General features: G+C 34.3%; 1 protein-coding gene across 1 annotated transcript in view; it reads left to right on the top strand.

Moving 5' to 3' along the window:
* The first annotated feature begins 20,075 nt into the window (after window positions 1-20,075).
* The window catches only part of LOC131148963 (glycine-rich RNA-binding protein 4, mitochondrial), a 33,933-nt gene continuing 30,412 nt past the window's right edge, over window positions 20,076-23,596 (top strand). The window contains exons 1-2 of the mRNA XM_058098955.1: window positions 20,076-20,286; window positions 20,370-20,438. Of these exons, the coding sequence (XP_057954938.1) occupies window positions 20,157-20,286; window positions 20,370-20,438 (199 nt within the window). The 5' untranslated portion in view covers window positions 20,076-20,156. The remainder of the gene's footprint in view (window positions 20,287-20,369; window positions 20,439-23,596) is intronic.

Genomic DNA, 23,596 nt, shown 5'->3' with positions numbered 1-23,596 from the left:
AGTGGTGGTCTATGCTTAAAATATCAAATCTTAGTATATGCATTCATTATACACTTTCATTATATACTAAGATCATTAGAAAATCTAGTCAATATGCAATCTCAGGTAATATATCGAATTTGAACTTAACACGAATAAATATCATAATGATTGGATAAAATATGAAAACATTGGCTATAACATACTTGAATGAAATCCACTTCCAAATGGACTAGGCATTCTTGCTTGGTAAATAATTCTAAATGTTGAATCCATACTTGAATGTAAAACTTTAAGCTAAGCATGCCTCTTATCCATTACACAGGCCTGAGCCTTAGGGAATCAATCTTGTCATATATCATTATATATCTTAAGCTCATTCTAGAACATAAAAGTCTGACCAGATATCAATCATCACTCTAGGCTTAAACACTATTGATCATAAACACCTATTCTACTAGTGCCAATTAACAGGTATCCTTATGATTATATCTAAAGGATGCTTTCCATTCTCCAAAGAGCATTATTCATAACGTCCATATTCTCCTATATGCTCTTTGCCCAAGCCTGGACATAATTACAAGCACGAAAATATTTTGGAAGATGTTCAGCGTCTCCTAAATACTCTTCTGAACCAAATAAAAAAAATTTAAAAGTATTTAAATCATCTTCACAAGTTCTCAAACTTTAAGTCAAATAATTTAGAGTTTCACTTTCGTGAATTGAGTTAAATGGTTAATATGATTGGTATAGATTTCAACATATATGAAAATGCAAAGTTTCAAGAAACCTATGCATGAACGTTAAAGTTTAATGCCATTTGAACTTGTACCTCTCACACGTATTGAAATTCATAAGAAAAGAGGTAAGATAGGCTTAGTACACAAAAAAGATATTCATTGTGACTTTTTGGTCTGATAAGTCTATAATCAAAATGCCAAGTTTATATCATTGAATACCCTTAAGTCACTTGGCCAAGAAATTTAAAGCATATGATGACATAAAATGAATAGAGTACATAATTGAGGGGGAGCATTTATCTTTCATGTCTATATAAATTTGAATGTTCTCATATTCTTATATTGTTTATGCTTTTATGCCCATATGTGTATAGCATTGCAGCACTCTATCCATATGATTAATGGATAATTTTTTTTTTTGATGGATAGTTTATATCTTTTCTTAGCACGAACTACTATTGAGATATACTGTATATCTTGAGTTTATTATACTTAGGTTCTCGTGTGCCTTGAACTGAATTATAAATTGCTTGATTAAACCTATCAGATACAGGTTTTTATAGGGAAATGTCTGATTTACAGACGACATGCTACCAAATTTTTTAAAAATTTTCCCAAAATAGAACCTTGTACATAGATGATTATAATAAAATTAATGTTAAAATATTTTTGAAATGATGAGTGAAAACTGAATATATTAAACTTCATCCTAGCATAATCATCAAACATTTAGAAAGGCTTAGAACCATTCCTATAGGAAGTGCATAAAAGACTTATATGCATCACTTTCGTGTACTGAAATATTGAAGCTCTTTTGAAATTCCTGAACATTATATGTCACGCTTAAAGCTTTATGTTTTGATATGGAATGTTCTTGGGTCATGAACTCTATAGCATGCCTTAATATACACTTTTCTGATGCATCTATGGTCTATAGGGACAACTATACTGATAGAGATAAATATAGTTGATTAATATTCAGTATAATTGATTTTAAAGATTTAAATTGATGACTTATACTACTTAGCATAATGAAATTAGTCTTTAACTGGTATAAGCAGTTTATTGTATCAAAGATAAAATTTAAATCGATAGGTGGAGCATCCAAAAATTAAAATGTCTATCTTATTATGCTCACAAACTTTTGCTTAGATCAGTTCTTGAATTCTATGTAGCTCTTGTGCTTAAATGAAAGTCATTATTGAAAATTATAATTTGAAATATGTTGATTTGCCACAATCATTTGATTTTGTCATATGATCCTTGCTTTAAATTGTCTGACATCTTTAGGATCATTGTAGTTGTGTTTTTCTGGTTATATTTTTAACATGTGCTTAATTGACAAATCAAAAAAATGTTGCTTGCTTGTTCTAAATTAAAGTTTCTTTTTCAGCAAGCACCCCTCAATACTTTTTGGAAAACAACAAAGGGGGAATATTTTTTTTCTGCTTTATAGCAAAAACTTTTTTCAAAACTAAACTTTTTATCTCTTGCCTTATTACTATTATACATATATATAGATATATATATATATATATATATATATATATATACACACACGTTTTTTAAATTGCATAATTGGTTCGATAACTACACATGAAAATGCATACTAACTAGTTAGACTATTTATGCTCAAACTTTCTACCTGTTATCATATGCCATATGTTTTAAAATCAAATCTTTTACGGGTCTTATGATATGACTTAAATTGGTATGGTTTGTGGATAATTCTGGTCTAATCATGTTTGTTATGTCATTTTAAATTTTTATGACCAGTAATATTGTTTGTGTGTTTAATTGCTATATTTTTTAAAAACCAATTATATTTTACATGCCTTGCCTATATGCTTTAAATTCATGGTCCTTTTTACTGTTGCCAAAAGGGGGAGAAGAGGCAAAATTGAGTACTTGGGATATGTGTTTAAAATTTTAAAACTTTAAATTTCTCATTATATATATTGTCAAGGGGAGTTTTTCTTAGCTGTACCCACTTTTGTATGATGTATTTGTCATCATCAAAAAGGGGGAGAATATTGACCTTATAGGTCATACCCTCTTTTGATTATGAGAATTACTTCAGTATTTAATATCTATCAAGTTTGTGTGCAGGTTCATATTAGCAAGATCGTATGATGGCTTATGTTATCTTGAAGCAAAAGAAGACCCAGAAGATTTATTTGTTGTAATTATATATTAAGTTTAATTCGGATTTGTAATAGTAAAGTATGGTCTGTAATAATTGATGTGCATTATGCATGTAGGAACTAATAAGCTCAAAGACCTCAGAAAGACCTTAGGTCCTTACACTTACACTTAAGTTAGTCCCCATTATCACATATGCTATCAAGGGAGACTTTTGAATTAAAACAAGACTTAAGGTATAAAAATAGTGAGATTTTGGGCGACCGAACCTTGGTGTTCAAAACACCTCGGTTGATCGAATCATTGAATAGTCAGTGTGTTGACTTGACTTCGGGCGACTGAACTCAAAATGAACTGAGTGTCTACGGTCAACCGAACTCAAACCCTAACTTTTTCCAACAACTCGGGCACCTGAACATTTACGTTCAAAATACCCTCGAGCAACCGAACATGTGAGTTCGGTAAACTGAACTTAAGACCAGGTGACTGAACCTCAAACAAATTGGAAAATCGCCTTGGTCAACAAACCGAACCCTCATTCAGGCACCTGAACACGAAAAAACTTTTTTTTCTATTGTGTCTGTTCGGGCGACCAAACCTATGGATCGGTCGACCAAAACTCTCGGGTTGGCCTAAATTTTATTGTGGTTAATTGGGGTTAAATAAGGTTAATTTTCTTAAACTATTTTTAAAAAATTTAATAATTCCCTATGTATCCCCAACAGTTTTAATTTCGACCAAGTCTATAAATACATGTTTATTTGCTTAATTAAGGGATAATTAGCACTTTGATTAGCAAAAATATTCTCTGTATTTTTAAGAGACCTTTTCAAAACACAACTCCCATACACTCTCATACTACTATTCCTTTGCTAAATCAATCCTTGTGAGAGTACTTTGAGTGATTATTCATTATTCTCATTTGTTAAAAACTCTCATTATGCTATTTGTTTCTTTGATTTTTGGATTAAGAGTTGAGCAAATATTTTTCCCCTGATTTTATTTAATAAATCATTGTGTGGGAAAAATCTTGTAGTTAGTGAGTCTTTGCATCATTATTGCAAGACTCATTGAACTTGTGTGTTTTATTGTGCAAGTATTATTTTTCACAAGCTAATTTTTCAAATATCTCTTGTGCTTGAATATTGAGAAAATATTTTTAGAGGTATTTTGATTACACTTGGTGAAAATTTTTGAAACCCTAAACTATGATTGAGATTTACATCTATATATTGTTTCAAAAATTAGCTTGTTAATACACTATTGTGCTTGATTGAATATAGACATTATATTGAGTATTGATTGCACACATATAACACTGAGCTTATAGTTCTTATATTATTAATGTGCATTGATTGATACTGGTACAAATCTGCTTAATTGAGAAGTCTATATTTTGTACACATCTTGTATTGTGATTTGATTGTATTCCAAACATGGGCCTAAAGAGGAAGACTTGCCCTGTGAAAAGTCTCGGATTGACTTTGACCTGGTTAGGAAAATTAGGTGCACCATCCTGGTAAGGTATTGTAATCGATGTCGCTCCATCCATGAAGTGAGCCTTAGTGGAATTCTTGTGCTTGTGAGTCAAGGTGGGGACGTAGGCAATATTGGCCTAACCCCGATAACATTTCTTGTGCCTACTTTTAATTTCCGCACTTTAAATTTTAGCACTTGAATGTTTGCGTTTAATTGTTTAAATATTTGATTGGGATTGCATAGAAAGACCATAGATTGTGAAATACTGCTAACATCTAGTTTAACTTATGAATAAGTTTAAAATTCTAATTCACCCCCCCTCTTGGGAATACACCAAAGTCAACTCTCTCTCTCTCTCTCTCTCTCTCTCTCTCTCTCTCTATATATATATATATATATATATATATATTAGAAATTACTTCTTTTAAGAATATTTTATCTTAATTAAGAATATGTTTGTCAATAAAATTATTTACACAATTCATACTTTTATATATAATATATAGAAATTACCTCTTTTAAGAATATGTATCTTATAAAAATTTAATATTTTTGTTCACAAATTAATTTATAATATATATTTTAGAAGTTTTTAGGTTTTCTTTTAAAGGATAAGGATATATTTGTCGATAAAATAATTTATATTATTCATAGTATATAGCATAGATTTTATGTTGGAGATGTTTCAAATTCTAGCAATTTTCTATATTTATTTTTCTAATTAATGGCATCAGTTTTTCTTAGTGTTATTTCAATTTTTTTTTTTTTAATTCCCTACAATAACTAAATGTTAATGGTGGTATTTGAACTGTCAAATACCACTATTCTGTTGCAATAATCAAGGCTGGAAGTTATTCCTCTGTGCAACCTATAAATAGGCTATCTTCGGCCCTTCCTGAAACACAACTAGCACACACCTCCCTCTCTCTCTCTCTCTCTCTCTCTCTCTCTCTCTCATACTCATTCTCTCCTTCATCTAGTTGTAGCATATGTTCAAAATAATGAAGTGAAAAAAAAAGGTGAACTTGGTGGGAGATAAACAGGCAAGATCCAAAAATTTGACAGAACCAAGAAATTTGCTTGCAACAAATTCCAATGCTACAAAATCACTGATGAAAAAGTAGTAGATCTTCAGATTCAAACATTTCAAAAAAATATTGCACAATATGTTGATAGAGGGAATAGAAGTGAATGATGTGTTCTAGATAACTTCCCTGACTAATCGATTGGCACCATCCCAAAATGTCACCAAGGGAACTTTGATGCACAAAAAGAAAGATATAGATTTAGAGCAACTTATCTTATACCTGAGGGTAGAAGAAGTTAATAGAAAAATGACAATTCATAATAATAAAGTAATAGGAAAGACGAACATATTAGAAGATAACCAGGTAAGATTCAATGGGAACTTTAGAATTGGAAAACAAGCTAGGGGGAGCTACAATAATCGAAGGCTCAACTCCAACGGAAACAACCGGACCAACAATCAGCCGTACAATCAAATCAACAATCGAGGAGATGATTGAAATAGAAACTATTTTGCCAATTGATTAAGGTACAATTCATCCAACATAAAAAAGAAAAGAGGTAACTATTATGTTTGTGGTAAACCTAGGTATGATACAACTTAGTGTAGGTTTCAGCGGAGGGTATGGTAACAGTATAATAATATTAATAACAATAAGCCTCAAGCTAATATAGTAGAGGATGAGGTGATCGGTGTTGTGGTATCTAAAGTGAATCTTGTGTAAAATCCACATGATTGGGTAGTGGATACTAGAGCCACTAAACATATTGGCAACAATCGTAACCTTTTCAACTTATATGAAAAGGTTGATAGGGAATCGGTGTTTATAGCTAGGCTAGGAAAGGGTATTATGAACCTTAAGCTCACCTTTGGAAAAACCTTAAAATTGATTGATATGCATCATGTACCAAATATTAGGAGAAATATGATTTCTAGATTCATCCTTAATAAGGTTGGTATCGAACTAGTTTTTGAGTTATACAAATTGATCTTGACTCGTAATGGTGTCTTCCTAGGTAAGGGTTAAAGTAATAATAGACTGCTTGTGTTGACTACTGTTAATGGTATGAATAAAAATGTTAGTTCTTCTACTTATTTAGTTGATTCTTTAGATCTTTGGTATAATAGATTAAAACATATAAACTTTGCTTCTATTAAAAGAATGAGGAATTTAGGTCTAATGGCAGACTAAGCTAACCCCAACCTTTTAAATCTGTGACAACTAGAAGTACACAATTATTAAAACTCATCAATAGTAATTTAGGAGACTTTAAAAATTAGAAGAGTAGAGATGGTGAGAAATATTACATAATTGCATAACCTTTGTTGATGATTTCTCATATTAAATCAAAAGATGAAGTTAAAGATGTTCTCATTAGGTTTAAATAGAAGTCGAAAAAAAAAAGATAGGTAAATCAATAGATTAAGAACCAATCGAGCAAGAGAATATGAATTAAGATTTTTAAATGAATTTTGTGAACAAAATGGAACAGTACATGAAGTAACGACTCCTTATACATCTGAATAAAATGGCATAGCTAAAAAGAAAAATAGAACATTGAAATATATGATAAATGTAATGTTAATAAATTCAGGTTTACTTTCTAATATATTGAGGTGAACTCTATCTACTAATCACATACTCAAAAGAATATCACCTAAGAAAAATGATAAAACATCATATAAACTATGGAATGACTATAAACCTAATAGAAGATATTTGAAAGTGTGGAGTTGTTCAAGTAAAGTAGGTTTACAAGTAGTAAAGAAAAGGAAAATTGGTCCTAAAACTACTGACGATGTATTTTATACGATATGCTCAAAAATAGTGTTACATATAAATTCTTAATTATTAAATCAGATAATATTGTGTTAGAACCTAATACAATAATAGAAGCCCGAGATGCAAATTTTTCAAAAACATTTTTTCCTCTAAAACATAGAGAAGAAACAATAGATAACATAATAAATAATAAATAAAACATCAAGTGGAAAATAATGTAAAAAATCCTAAACCTAGGAAAAGTTAAAAAAGTAGAAAGGAAACAACTTGTGGATTTGACTTTGTAACAAATTTCTAATTGAAGATGATCTACTTACATATCAACAAGTTCTAACTTTGCTAGATGCTATGTTTTGTAAAGAATCAATTAAAGATGGATTAGAATCCCTAAAAATAAATAACACTTGAGATCTTGTAGATTTACTATCGTGACATAAAACCATAGGGTGTAAATAGGTATTCAAAAAGAAATTGAGACAAATGGTAGTGTTGATAATTTATAAATTAGATTAGTAGCCAAAAGATATAGCTAAAATAAGGAGAAATATTTTTTTATACTTATTCGCTCGTTACAAATGTTACAAAGGTTGCAACTATTAGAGTTTCAATTGTCCTGACTTCTATATATAACTTACGTATGCACTAAATGGATGTAAAAACTACATTTTTAAATGGTGATCTAAAAGAATAAATTTATATAGGACAACCTAAAGGTTATAAGGCAGATGATGCTAAGCATAAAGCTTGTAAATTAGTTAGATTTTTTGTATAGACTTAAACAACACCTTTACAATGACATAAAAAGTTTGATAATGTTCTTATAAATAACGGATATAAATTAATGAGGCGGATAAATGTTTGTATAGAAAATTTGATAGTGATAGTGGTGTAATAAGTTTATATGTGGATGGTATGTTAAAATTTGACACCAATTTAAAAATTGTCAAATAAAATAAATTATTTCTTACCTCAAATTTTGAAATGAAAGACTTGGGACAAACAGATATAATTCTAGGTATAAGAGTTTCACATGAGCACAATGGTATTTGTTTATTCCAATCATATTATGTAGAAGAATTTTGAAATTTTTTTATCAAATTGATTGCGCACCTATTAAAACTTCACATGATGCTAGTTTATAATTAAAGAAAAATAAAGGTGATTTTGTTGTTAAGGTTGAATATGCCCTAATAGTGAGTTCTTTAATGCATTTATTGAACTATACATGCTTAGATATTGCATTTGTTGTACTTAGATATATTACATATAATCATAATCTTGGGCATGATCACTGGATAAAGCTAAAAAATGTGTTAAAATATCTCAAGGGAACTATAAGTTATGAACTATTTTATTGTGAATATCCTACAATTGTAGAAGCATTTTTTCTGATTCTAATTGGATATCAAAGATTAATGATATCAAGTCTTCGAGTAGCTATGTTTATGTTTTTACTTTAACTAGTGATGTTGTTTCTTGAATATCTTAGAAACAGACATGTATAGCAAGATCCATTATGGAGGCAGAGTTTGCGGCTTTGGAGAAAACAGTTAATGAAGTTAGTTGGTTAAGGAATATGATGGCAGATATTCCTTTGTGGGTTGAACTGGTATCGCCTTTGTCTATACATTGTAACTGCCAAGTAGCAATACTTGGAGCAAAATAAGACCTATAATGGCAAAAGTACACATATATACCTAAGACATAAGATAGTGAGAAAATTAATCTCACTTGAAGTAATCACATTAAGCTATGTGAGGTTAGAGCGAAAATTAGTAGTGCCTCTAATAACTACTAATGATGGCAACCCAACATATATAATTGAAGATCTCATGAATTAAGTTCAATAGGTAATAAGAAGTCATTGAATAATTTACTAAGCATTATTATTTATTTTGCTCATCCCTATAGTGTTGGAATAGTACAAACTATAACAATTTTAAGGCTGAGTTTATCACTTAATGAATCTATAACTTTTGCTAGATAGTGTGTTTAGTTTTAATTACACACTTGATGATTTCACTTCTTAATGTAGAAGTGGGGCCACTTCTTAAGAAAGTTTATTGGGCTAAAACTTTCTAAAGCATTTATGAAAATTCCGGATGGTGCATGACCTATTCATACCATCTTGCAAGAGTTATGTTTAAAAATGTCGTGTGACTAATGTGTTTATAGGGTTACACTAGGTTGGTTCAAGAATATAAAATTCATTGAGTTTGTGTAACTCATAAGACACATTCTGTAAGTGCAATTCAAACTGAAAGGTATTGTCACACACTATATGACTTTTCATGGTTATCCAATTTTGTTTGTTTTGTATTACAATTTGAAACATATGGAGGATTGTTGGAGATGTTTCAAAATCTAGTAGTTTTTTCGTGTTTATTTTTCTGATCAATGGCAACAATTTTTTTATGTTATTTAAGCAATTTTTATTCTTTAATTTCATACAACAGTTAGATGTTAATGGTAATATTTGAACTATCAAATACCATTATTCTGATGCAATAATCAGGGTTGGAAGTTACTCCTTTATGTAGCCTATAAATAGGCTACCTCCAACTCTTCTAAAAACACAACTAACACACATATTTTTTTCTTTACTCACTCATTTTCTCCATCATTTAAATAATAGCATGCGTTTCTTATTTTTCCAACATCTTATCTTTGTTGTTGATTTCTTTTCTTCTTCTCCAGTTCTATGTTAGGTAACCGAATATTATAATTCCTAAAATTTTAGAGTTTGTGATTATACATAAACTTGGATCTCAATAATATTATAATTCATAAAATTTTGGAGTCTGTGATTATTCGTAAACTTGGATCTCAATGAGTAATCATAAAGATCGTACATGGTATGACTATTTGCATCGAGGCCTTTTCTTTATGCGCAAAAGTGATTTTAAAAATAGTAATCCTATCATATCTCTTATTTTCTTCTGTCATCTTTTCACTAGTTTGTTTAATTATTATTTGATTACATCTTAATTTTCCGACAATTTGAACATTAACTGAACCAAATTGTGAATCTTGTGGTGTGGCACCAAACTATGTGTATTTTTTGGTGGCAGGTGCTTGTTTCATCTGCCGAAAGGCCAAAGCAGCGAGTTTTTTCCCGTTTTATAATTAACAAGAAATAAAATATAAAATAATACTCTGAATAGGAAATTTTTTCTCAAACTAATGCTCACGTAATCTCGCAGCATGAAGCTGCGAGATTTAAACTGATGGCCAATGAAGAGCGGACGCGTGGCAGCGTGCAGACGAAAGCTCGCAGCTTCATGCTACGAGATTTAAAGACAGACGAACAAGATTTAAACTCAGGGCCAATGAGGAGCGGACGCGTGGCAGCGTGCAGGCAAAATCTCGCAGCTTCATGCTACGAGATTTAACTTAAATTTTATTTTTTAAATTGTAAATATATAAACTTAAACAAAAAATTTACATAAAAGAAATTATTGATTATAAATAAGTATTTTGTCATAAAAATTTGGATAAAATCCAAAAAAATATTTCAAAATATGATTCTAACCCCTGAATTTACAAAAAATACTACAAAATTTCATATAATTAAATTTTATTGACGAAATGAATATTTTGTTAGTTAACTATTAAATGCATGTGGAATAATAAAATTTGTCCTTAATAAAATGATATTTTAAAACTCGTGGATTAGAGACCGAAAAAAAATTTCAAATTGAATGCTTTGATGCTTTGTACCAACTAATTCTTTAAGTATGACAAAAATAAATTTAGAAGAAATAAATTTTCAATAAGTTATAAAAATGCCTAATAATTATAATGCTGCAAAATGTTTATTGGATGTAATATTTAAAATTAACAATTAAACATTTTGCAAGACAAAGTTAAATATATTATTTAAATTTAAATTTAAATTTGTAAAAAGGGAAAGTTATAATTAAATTTAAATTATAACTTTAAAAATTAAAATTTAATTAAATTTTATCTAAAGAAATAAATTAAAAAAAAAAAGTTTTAAGTAAGATTGAAGCTCTGTAGAGCACATGCAAAATTAATGGGAAATAGATAATGAAATTTGATCCGTGAGTATCGTGAGTTGACAAAAGCTAATCGTGTAAGGAGTGTGACTATTTCTAACACAAGCTTAATCAACTTGACAACAAGTATGACGAACTCAGTTAGCAGCATTAAGACTTTAATTTACATATGTAATTATAAATATTATATTACATGCCTATAGTCTCTCTAAGGAGTGTATGAAAGATAATAGCAGCATCAATACCTCCTTGTACGTCTTAATTTTTTTGTTTTTACTCTTTGTTATTATATTTTGACTATCCGCATACTAAACCAATTATTTTGACCCATCCTTTTGGTATTTGAAAGTAGGATTTGGGTCAAATTGGATTATTGTTAGAATGTTTTTTTGTCTTAGTCACCCATTCATATTTAATTAGAGATTGTAGAGAAAACCATACTAAACTTTTTGTAATTATACAAATTTAAATTGAAATGCAAAATTAACGATTCTTACATGTTGTAACTACATGCAGTTTGAACTTTAAATTTGGATAGTTAATTAAAGTATAAGTTTAGAGAAATCATGAAATAAACTTTAATTAAGGATATACATGCTCTCAAAATTAATATATCACTTAATCAATTATATTTTTTTTATTAAAATTAATATACGTAATTAATTAATATACTTTAAGACAAATTGACTAGGAGTTTAATGGAGAGAACATATATTAAGTGCTCCCTAAGATTTTTGGTGCATGTAGTATATGGCGGTGAGGGGAGGTTAACGTGTAAATGTTTAGAGTGCTGAAACACGTTTGCATCTGACGACGCACATAAATGCATGCAGACATACAAATTTTAGCAATACGAATTTTGCAGTAAAAGACAATTGAATTTAAGGAATTAACTTAACTAGACATGCAAATTTAGACGATACGAATTATGTGTCATTTTTTAGATTTTGCAGTATTGAATTCTTTAGAGATACAAATTATTAAATGATATATACAAAAGAATAAAAAAAATAATCAATTATATACAAATGAAATCAAAACAATCAATGATATACATACAAATAAAATGCAATTAAAGTAATGCTAAACTACTCCGTGCCGCAGCGAGGTCGTCTCTGGGGTCGTGGTGGCTGCCGTCTGCGTCTACCCTCTCCCTGCTCGTCAGCATCATCAGGTGTCCTGGCCCGTCGTGCTGGATGTGAATCCTCTCCCCCAAGAGGTGCTGCATCATCATCATCAGCCATACGGAGCGCACGCGGTGAGAAATGATACGATGTCTCGGGACGAGAACGAGGCGGCCTAGGGGGTGCATCGGCCTCCACCCCATCGAAAAGATCGTCCAATAAAAATGACATGGATGGGGTAGCAGCAGAGTCAGATGGGGCATCAGTTGGTCTGCTCGATGGTCCGGCAATATGAGCTGCAGTGGAAGGCACATAAGGCGCTGACGGGCCAAACAAGTACTCGGCCTGTACGACTGGTGGGGAGGACATGGGAGTCCCTGGACGACTAGAGGAGGCATGTCGTCCTCCTCGTACTGGAGCTGGTCGACCTCCTCGTTTTGGGATCCGTCGACCGTCCTCGTGGACGAGGTCCAGTGCAGCACTCATCAATCGGTGGATCGCAGGATCCGACGAGATCTGCTCTGCCTCAATGACTATGTCAGCCTGCAGGATATGAACATATTTTATTAACGCATTCAAATCGGAACGTATATATAATAAAATGAGTTGTGGCATTAATCTTCTTACGAGGCTCAAATATAAAGCTGCGGTCCTGTCGACGAAGCGGCGTGTGATAGACCTATACCAAGTGAAGTATGGGTCATCTAGACGCATCGGATTGTGCTCCGCCACTCCTCGTACGATGTAGTCTCGCCGATGCTCCCACGCAGTAACGAATATCGCATGCGTACTCGACCAGTCTGTGACCCCTCGACCGCGTCCATCCATGCCATGGAGGTCGTCCCCAACAATATCTACCCTCGAAGTCATAAATGGGGCGGGAATGACCTGTCGAAACCCGAACTGTCGCATGACTCGATTGGGGAGATACCACTCAATAATATGAAAGCATATGAGTGGCACTCGCGCTACCCACAGGTCCCTCCCGTCTGCATAGGCAAGTGGCATGTCAGCTAAAATCTTATCCGTGTAGGGCATCCATATAAACTGCAGTTAGACAAAACAAAAAGTTAAGCGGACTATACACAACTGAAAGAAAGAAAGAAATACTTTCATATGCTATACTTTAACTGATTTATACCTCATGCTCTCGGTGCATGTCCAACTCGAACTTGTACCAGGGCAATGTGTGAAGCGCAACCATCGATGCCCTCAAGTCGTCCCTCCATCTGTATAAGATGAAATCTAAGTTCCTAAATGCAAGACTACTACATATTACGAATTAGTATTCGTAATAGTTATTGAGTGAATATATAGGGATAGATAAAATTGGTACTAACCGATATGCGAGTGGGAGAGGATCAACCGGACGACCGTCCTGACCCCTCTCAATCTGCAGGAAACCTCGCTGCGTAGGCGCGAATGAAGGAAATCTCTCCCAAGCCCAAACCTGGAGTAAGCGAAAGGGGCCCGCAATCTGTGTCTTCGAGTGGTGCGCGACGCGACACATCTCCCTGTACAACCACGCCAAAGTGGCGGACCTCCAACTGTACGAGTGACACGCTTCGAAGTCCTCAAGAAGTGGAAGGAACATAAGATGAGCATAACTGCTGGAAACATCCGAGAAGATCACCCCACAAATCAAACGCAACAAGTGGGCTCGTGCGTGACATACTATTGTCTGAACATCTGCATGTGCCGGGAGCTCACGAAACGCATCCCCCTCAAGGAACCGCATACGGATGCGTGCACCAACCAACTCGCTGTCAGGTGGAACAACGCCTAACAAACGCTCGCACATAGTACGCAGGGCGATTTGACCCTGACGGTCGTAGGTCCCTCCACTGGTCCGGCAGTGCGACCAATGATAGCTCGCCCATCAATCGGCAACCCGAACAAAACAGTTACGTCCTGTAATGTGACGATGGCCTCACCATGAGGTAGGTGGAACGTGTGCGTCTCGGGTCTCCATCGCTCCACCAATGATGTGACAAGATGTCAATCAAGCTGGATATGAGCAATCCGATAAATGCCATAAAACCCCGCATCGCGTATCAACTGGACAATGCGGGGGTCTGCCTCTAACCAACGCTCGGCAAACTGTGTGCCCCCTCGGCAGCACAGGGGCTCCGCATGCCCCTCAGCCCACGCTCGGCTGGTCCTGTGATGATCGCCCATCGTCAAGACGCTCGGATCGAACGGCCTTGGATCAATCCTGGAAATGCATTGTTGCATCAGAATAGGTATAAAAAAAAAAAAGAAACGGTGTGAAATAGTATACAACTGCATACGAAATCAACGCGACGGTCCCGCTGCATCGCCCGAGTGGGTCCTTCTCGGACACCTTGTGCGATTATGCCCTTCTTGATGACATATACTGCACGTGCTCCTTTTCCTACCTTCCCTAACGTCCATCTTATTGTGTATACGGGAGCTCCTTGGACGACCTTTATGTCAAGCATACGCTGGATTTGCCTGTATAGTCGGCAAAGACGATGTTGGCCAGTACGCCTTATGCATAATCGACTGAAAATCCGCCGCATATGTCGCATAATGTTCGGCGGTGGTCCAACAAGGCTCAACGTACTGCATGGCGTTGAGTCGTGTCTCCGCACATGCAGCGAGAAGGTGGGAGCATGGAAAGTGTAAGGCTTGCCACTTCCCATACGAGCAGCCGTGCAAATCCTGAATGCGCAGCGTTTGCACGTTGTTTCCTTTATGAGGTCCCAATTGCGCAGTCGTGATGCTAAAAGTACCTCTAGACCGGTTGAACGTTGTCACGCGATGTCCGGTCGCCTTCAACTTCCTTCTTTCCATCGCAAGCAATATATGAGAAGTTAATGCATTTCCTCCTGATATTGCATTACGAGCAGCCTCACGTCGGCTATTGAAATAATGTGCAACGCGATAAAATGTCAGTTGCACAAGGGCAGTGATTGGGAGGCTATGAGTGCCCTTAAGGACGGCGTTGAAACATTCGACGAGGTTTGTCGTCATGTTCCCATACCTTCTGCCCCCGTCGTGGCACTAAGTCCACATATGAGGAGCGATTTGATCAAAGAACGTCTTTGCGGGTTCCCCACCCTCATCGAAGATCTTCTCCATCCACATGTTAAACTTTCTGATCTGATGCTCCCTTCCCGCGCGCTCAGCCATTCGCTTCAGATTGACACTGTGCACTTTCGTGCTGAAGTTGCTTACAACGTGTCGAAGGCAGAATCGGTGGTGCGCACGCGGTGGCTGCCAATCGGGATTGTGAGACACTGCAGCGATGATCCCTGAATGCCTATCTGATATAAGGCAAATTTCGTCCCTATCGGTAATGGAACGAAGACAACATAGAAACCAATTCCATGTGTCCAAACTTTCCTCTTGCACAATAGCGAATGCAAGGGGAAATATTTGCCTATTTGCATCCGGGCACGTCGCAATAAGGAGTTTTCCCTTGTACTTACCGTACAAGTGTGTCCTATCTATACATATCACAGGAGGACAGTGGGGAAAACCCTAAATAGATGCTGCGAACGCCCAAAAGACTGATATAAATGTTACGGTCTGATCGCTGCCTGGTATAGGGTTCCACCTCCACTTGACGACAGTACCAGGATTATAAGTGCACATTGCTTCCATCCACCTAGGCAACGTCTGATAAGACTTCTCCCAATCGCCGAATACTTGGCAATTGCCTTCTGTTTGCCTAACCAAATTTTCTTATATGAGATGGAATAGCCAAAACGTCGATCTATGAATTCTTTCAATGTAGCGATTGAGGTCGACGCATCACCCCTTATCATATTCACAATCTCACTAGCAATAAGGGACGACGTGATTTGGCTATGGTATTGCAAGAGGAGTTCATTCAAGCATGTGTGCAGACCACTATATTGAGTGATTTCGAAGAATCGATGTTTCTGACGATACATCGCACGCAGTCTCCAACTGCATTCAGAGTTCTTACACCTAACAACTCATAATAGTGGGGTCGACTGCAAGAATTAGAAGTCATGGTGCGTTCGAGCGTGGTATATTCGCACAGCAACTATCAATTGAACTTTCGACCCGAATAGCATCCCTTGACTCAGTTCTGATGATTCATCCCAACGAGTTACCCGTATAGGAAGCTCGTCACCATGGGACAAATCTGCAGCATCTAAGTCAATTACACCATACATAGGAGGTTCGTCCATGAAATCTGCCGTACACGTGACATCGTTCAATTGACGGGGGGGTGGGTCGACATCATCGGGGAACTCGTTCGTCCCTTCACCAATTTCCTCCTCGTACGTGTCATCTTGTAAATGAACATCGTTCGTGATGTTCATCCCCACATCCAACGCGTTGTTCGCTATTGCGAACAACGATCCTGGTTGTTCTGCTGAAACATCTTCGCAAACACCATGATAATTCGTATGAATAGTAGTTCCTTTGTACGTCTGCGCATCGAATGACGATCGTGGAAATTCGTTCATATCCACAACAGGCATCCCACCAACATCTGCATCTTCTTCCTCCGCTTCAACCACGTGCTTAATAGACGTTCCCGACTGCGCATGTGAGGCGACACCCATCTGAGGAATGAGTTCGACATACAGTTGCACAGTCAAATATGTCGTCCCTACACAGTGTGCATCCAACACCATGCGCAAACCGTAATCACTAGTTACAGGAACAACCTCATAGAAGATTGTATCATGATGCCCCTTAATCGGGTATCTTGCGGTTAACCGCAATGCATATTGATTTCGATCAATTTGCAAATACTTGTATATCTTCATATGCAATTTAGTTAATTTACACCTATGACCAATTCTAATAGGTTGAATTGGTGGAATACTATAACTAACACTGGTTTGGCCGGTTATAATGTTACCCCCCATGTACAACAATACCGGAACTGGAATACTGCTTGAACTTCCTGCCATCTAGATTGACGCCCGGTAAATATAAAAGACCTACGCAAAACAATAATTTTATGTATAAGTCGTATGCTAAGTGAGTAGTGAAAAAAAATTATTTTCAATACGTTCATGTGCATGCAATATTCTCTAAATGTTTCACTTGTCACTTTGAAAATATTCTTGCATGCAATTCTGACTTCTCTACGAAAAGTCGTATCGAAATTTGGGCAGCATGGTAAGTGTAATTTGATCATTTACCCATTTTTACAATGACCATTAAACGTTTGCAGACAATATAATAATATAGTTGAAGCATGCGAGAACCTATGATATCTACCAGCATGCAATTCACATCATGCATCAGCCATGCAGGAGGCATTTAAATTCGCGCTTAGAAAACAAATACTTTTAGATATAACATATAATATCTTCAAAATTTTTTTGTAAGGAAGCCTTCAATTAATGCGTGTGTCACAAACATTTATTTAATATTTCATAAAAATTAATTAACATTTTATATTTATATTATATAATAAAATTAATTATATATATATATATGTATGTATATACATATCTCAAATATAGATTCAAAAGCTCCAAAACATCATGTGCCATTGAGTGTATACTAAATAATTAACTTATAATTCCTTCAACTTATATGCATGCGACTATCATATTTACATTGCTTCCAAACATTAATAAAAAATTATTTTTAATATATCATTTATCTCTAATGAACTCATCTTGTCACTAATTTAGAAAGTTATTTTTTATACATAAGAAAGAAAATGAGATTCATTTTTCTAAAATTTTCTTAAACAAAATTTGGGAGGAGTGAGAATCCACACATCAGTTATGATTCAAGTTCAAGTTATGTTCAATTTTATCTAAATTTTAACAAATTTATATATAAAGTTTCAAATTTGTGTCATCAAATACAATATAATTTACAAATTTTGATAAGTCAATATAGAGAAGTGATGCGAAAATCTTGATGAAGATGACACTACAATGATACATATAAATAATTATCTCCCAAAGGCAACTAGTTAACCACATACCTTTTGTCATTTATATAGTTTGTATTATCAAATTCCAAACACAAACAAATCATAGTCATGTGTAGTATATCGGATCGTACTCTAACAAAAAAATTTGTATGATTTTGGCATGGAGCACACTCAATATGAGTATAAAAGACTAATGTTAAACAAGTTAAATTAACTTAAATATAACCTTTTAACTTTATTATTAAGCATTTATAGATCAACAAACTACAACTTATTTGTTACTATAAGATAATTATACAATAGAAAATTTTATAATACTTTTGAAATCCCGAGGAAGATCAATGAAATTTTTATAAATTTAAAAAAATCTTCACTGAAGTGCAAATGGCTTGATTTCAATATATAGTTTTTGGATTCCAAATTTGGAGGACTTCTCATTGGGATGTAAAAATTATATTTTGGAAGATTGAAATTAAATTAGAGAAGTAGTAAGAAGATAGTCAATGATATTTTGACTTGTTTTGACCAAAATTTTAACCATAGTTTCCATATGTATATTCATAGTGGTTTATAGTAAATTAAATTCAAGTTAAGTTCAGCAAGTTTAAATTCAGTTTAAAATTGATCAAGATAACCAAACTATATTATAATATTCTTCAATGGAACCACACATCCGAGGGTAGTATTGTCGCCCTTGTTACGAATTAGGAAGGACTTGTAATACCCATTAGAAATGGCATTGTGCATTCCAAAATAACCTTATCAAAGTGAGTTAAGACCTACAAACAACACAAAAAATACAAACAAACAAATGTCCTAAACACTATTTCTTCTTTGATATTAATGAATATGTAAATTTAAAATATTGAAAATAAAATTTGAAGCATAAATATTTGATCAATATACTTTTTTTTTTATTTCAAATTTTCAGATTATATTATTAAAAATTTAAATGGTTATGCGGAGTATATACAAATACTATTAAAGACATAAACTATAATGAAATTATTAATTAAAAAAATTAACCTTCCTCTAGATGCAGCAACGAACGCAAATAGTCGGAACGCGGCATGTGATATCAAACCAACTCAAAACATAAATAATTATCTCATGTAAATCTCAGTAAGTTAAATAAAATATTCACGTTTTTTTTCTAAATATTAAATAACATACCCCATCTTCGGCTCTTAAATAGCCTCGCCTCGCCTTCGCCCGAGCCCGAACGGTCACCTGCACCTCGAACGGTCACCTGCCAACGCAACGGTCCTCTGCAAGCTTGAAGGAAGGTCTGCAACTTTTCTTCTCTTCTCCTCTGCACTATTGTGTTCTGAGAAGGCTTGAGGAGGAATTCAGCAGGCAAAACAAATCTCGCAGGTTGGACTTGCGAGATTTACCACGTGTCACAATGCCTCGTAATCTCGCAGCCACGTGTCGCCTCTCCGTTCGATGGCTTCTTAAATCTCGCATGTTAGACCTGCGAGATTTACCACGTGTCACGATGCCTCGTAATCTCGTAGCCACGCGTCGCCTCTCCGTTCGATGGCTTCTTAAATCTCGCATGTTGGACCTGCGAGATTTACCACGTGTCATGATACCTCGTAATCTCACAGCCATGCGTCGCCTCTTCGTTCGATGGCTTCTTAAATCTCGCATGTTGGACCTGCGAGATTTCTTCACCCGTCGCCACACGTTACGTGACCCCTGTTTCTTTCTTTGCCACGCGTCGACGGCAGAGTGGCCATCAGTTTAAATCTCGAAGCATGAAGCTGCGAGATTACGTGAGCATTATTTTGGGAAAAATTTTCGCAACCAGAGTATTATTTTATATTTTATTTATTTTTAATTATAAAACGGGAAAAACTCCCAAAGCAGCCATACATCTTATAATATTATAATATAATCAGCTTGAAATTGAGGTGACTGGCGCCCTGCCTGTGGGAATTGCGTCCGATGCAATGAAGAGCGGTCTGACATTCGTTGCCAGACGAGTTGTATCAACCGTCCGTACCCAAACCCCAAACTCCCGCCTCTATTGTTCACCTCCTTCCTCCTCCCCTTCGCTCAACAACAAGCTTTTTGTTGCAGGTCTCTCTCTCTCTCTCTCTCTCTCTCGCTTGCATATATTGCCCTGCTTTGCTTAATAATGTTTTTATTTCTGGGTCTCGAAGGTTTGTCATGGTCGGTTGACGAGAAGTCCTTGAAGGACGCTTTCTCAACGTTTGGGGAGGTCACGGAAGGTATAGTATATAAACTTCATCAATCTAAGCTTTTTTCATCCTTGAATTAATTTTGAGTGTTAGAAAAGAAGTATTCGGCCATAACTTATTAAGTCTTCTATGTGTTCGACAAAAGGTCGGACTGGTAACAAACAAGTATGGTGTAGTGTGGAGGGAATTAGGTAACATTTAGTTAGCTTGTGCAGGTTCTTTTCTTGCTTTTAAGATATAATGATGACTAATATTTCCTTTTTTCAAAGCCATTCAAGTGCTTTCGGAAATGCTATCTTGATGAATGGGTTTGTTTTGCATCTTAATTCATTGAGATCAGGAAATTAGTTTTTGGTGAATTGTGGAATGTCTATTTTATTGAAATACAGGTCAATGCTAGTTTGATGTGTCTTACATGCAGAGATCTAATGTGGATTGGTGTAAAATCTTAGAAGCAGACTCAAATCTTATAGAATGCAAATTTTGATATTGATGATATTATATGCACCATGCATGCCGTTACTCCTTTCAAAAAATTGGACTCTCAAGAGTTTATGCAAACCATTTTGCTCTTCTTTCACTCCCAAGAGTCAAGATATTAATTTTACATTTTCATTCTATCTGACTTTGAGGGTTCCTCTGCTGAGTGTCCTATAGTCTTCCTCCACATCGATTCTAGTTTCTTGATTTTTCTTGATATTTCATTGAAGTTCTTGTATGAGTTTTTCGTTTGGGTTCAGTCGTCACTTGCCGTAGTAGTAAAGAAATTTGACATCTTGGATTCCGCCTACCACCCTCTGTTTTCTTCCCTCTCTCTCCATTGTTTTGGTGTTCTTTTAAGTTAGTTTATTTTACGAGTTTCTTGTCATCTTGGAGAGCTTCTCTCTTCTTTTTTTCTTTTCTTTGTCATCCGACTTGTATAATTTGAAATATTAAGTTACTTGCACACTCCCACTTCCTGAATTTTATTTTCTTAGAAATGAAGAAATGAAATCCTCAAATTCTTTGTTTTCCTTTTTTGCACTTATGTATTTTCATCTCTTTTGAAACGCCAACTTTAGAGTTCTTCCAAATGATTTGAGTCAATAGAATTTCGACTAAAAATACGCAAGATTGCACATTTTAGCTCAAGATCGTGTCGAAAAAGAACATCCAACTATGATCAAGGTTATGCGTTAGGGGGATGAGTTCAATGAGAGGTTATGTCAGCACCATATACTAAACTCCATCGCCAATCTTGAATGTGAATCTTGAATTTAGATTGAAGAATTCTTGCAATTCCTTGTTGCTTCAATATTCCTTGATTGATTTTTTGTTAACAACATCAAATTTCTGGTGCCAAAGTGTACTTATTGTAGTATTTTCAATTAGCTGTCATTACCTTTTAGTTTCAGCCACCAGTGAGATCTGCTCCTCTCTTGTTATTTATTTTCTTATTACTATTATTATTATTATTATTATTATTATTATTATTATTTTTCAATAGTTGGTTAGTAGTGGAGATTTTGTGTTTATGATTTAATATATACATTTTTGTGTTTTCCATTTTCAAATCTTGGAGTGTACAAATTTTTTTTTCCAAAAAGTACTGTTGCACTTTTTTTTAAAATTTTTTTTTTTTTTTTAGTCTAGCTTGGATTCACACCCAAATTTGTTTGCTTTATATATTTTTTTTAAATGCATTGTGTTGTTTGTATGGTTTCTACTAGTTGTAGGGTGTGATTTGGAAAATTGTCTATGTGAAATAAGTTTAAAAAAATTCAAACATGTATTTTTCCTGTGTAATACAAATTGTCTTTGTACACACAGTCGGTCCCAAGTTTGGATAAAGGAGCAGAGTTGTGTTAGGTAGCTGAAAGTCAATGTAAAACTTTGTCAGATCTTATTATCATGAGTTTTTACGAAATTCACCTAGGTCTAGGGAATATACTAGGTCAGTATAGAAGGGAGAGGGCTAATAAGTTAACACAAGAAATTAAATTAGATTAACAACTTGGAATACGGGGACTCTTATAGGCAAAAGTATGGAAATAATGGAAATAATGTTTTGAAGGAAAATTAACTTAATCTGCCTTGAAGAGACGAAATGGGTAGGAGAGAAAGCTAGAGAAATTGAAAATCAGGATTTAAACTTTGGTACACTAGGAAAAAAATATATAAAAAAACAATGTAGAAATTATTGTAGACAAAGACCTAAAAGATAATATAGTAGATGTTAAAAGAATAGGGGATAGGATCATTAAAATCAAAATATCTTTAGGCCTGGAAATAGTGAACGACATTAGTGCATATGCTTCCTATATAAGCTTAGCAGAAAATCTTAAGGGACAATTTTGGGAAGATATAAATAGTATTTTATAAGGGATACCAACATCTGAAAAGACATTTGTAGGAGCTGATTTGAACAGACACATTGGAAAGGATAATATAGGCTATGAGAGGATCCATGGAGGCCATGGACATAAAAATGAGGCCGGTGATACAATCTTAGATTTTTTCATGTCTGATGATTGGTTATATTAAATACTTGCTTTATAAAAAGGGAAGAACACTTAATAACTTTCAAGAGTGAGCATAATAAAAGTCAAATAGATTTCCTCTTAATTAAGAACGAGGATCGTCTATCTTGTAAGGATTGTACAGTTATCCTAGGTGAAAGTTTGGCTACACAACATAGAGTCCTAGTATTAGATATACATTGAAAAAAAGAGTAACATAAATCAACGCAAAAGGATTAGATGATGGAGCTTGAAGGGAGATAATATAGTAAAATTAAAAGATAAAATGATTAAGAGTGTGATTGGACTATAGGGAATAAGGTAGATGCAAATACTCTTTTGGAATAAAATGACTAATTTTATCATAAGGATAGCAAAAGAGGCTTTAGGTGAGTCCAAAGGAAGATACTCGGGTAGTAAATAAAGTTGGTGGTGGGATCAAGGAGTCCAAAAAGTCGTTATGACAAAAGGAATTTGGTATAAAATATGGCAAAATTGTAGAAATATAGAAAATCTTGAAAAATATAAAGAGGCAAGAAAAATACAAAAAAAAAAAAAAAAAAAGCCTATTAGTGAAGCTAAACATAGAGCTTATGATACTTTATATGCTAGAATAGATACAAAAGAAGGAGAAAAAGACATTTATAAACTTGCTATAGCTAGAGAAAGAAAATGAAAGGATTTAGGTGA

This window comes from Malania oleifera, chromosome 2, assembly GCF_029873635.1.
Source record: "Malania oleifera isolate guangnan ecotype guangnan chromosome 2, ASM2987363v1, whole genome shotgun sequence".
Taxonomy (NCBI): domain Eukaryota; kingdom Viridiplantae; phylum Streptophyta; class Magnoliopsida; order Santalales; family Ximeniaceae; genus Malania; species Malania oleifera.
Note: the sequence above shows the minus strand (reverse complement) of the source record. Positions and strands in the feature narration are given on the sequence as shown.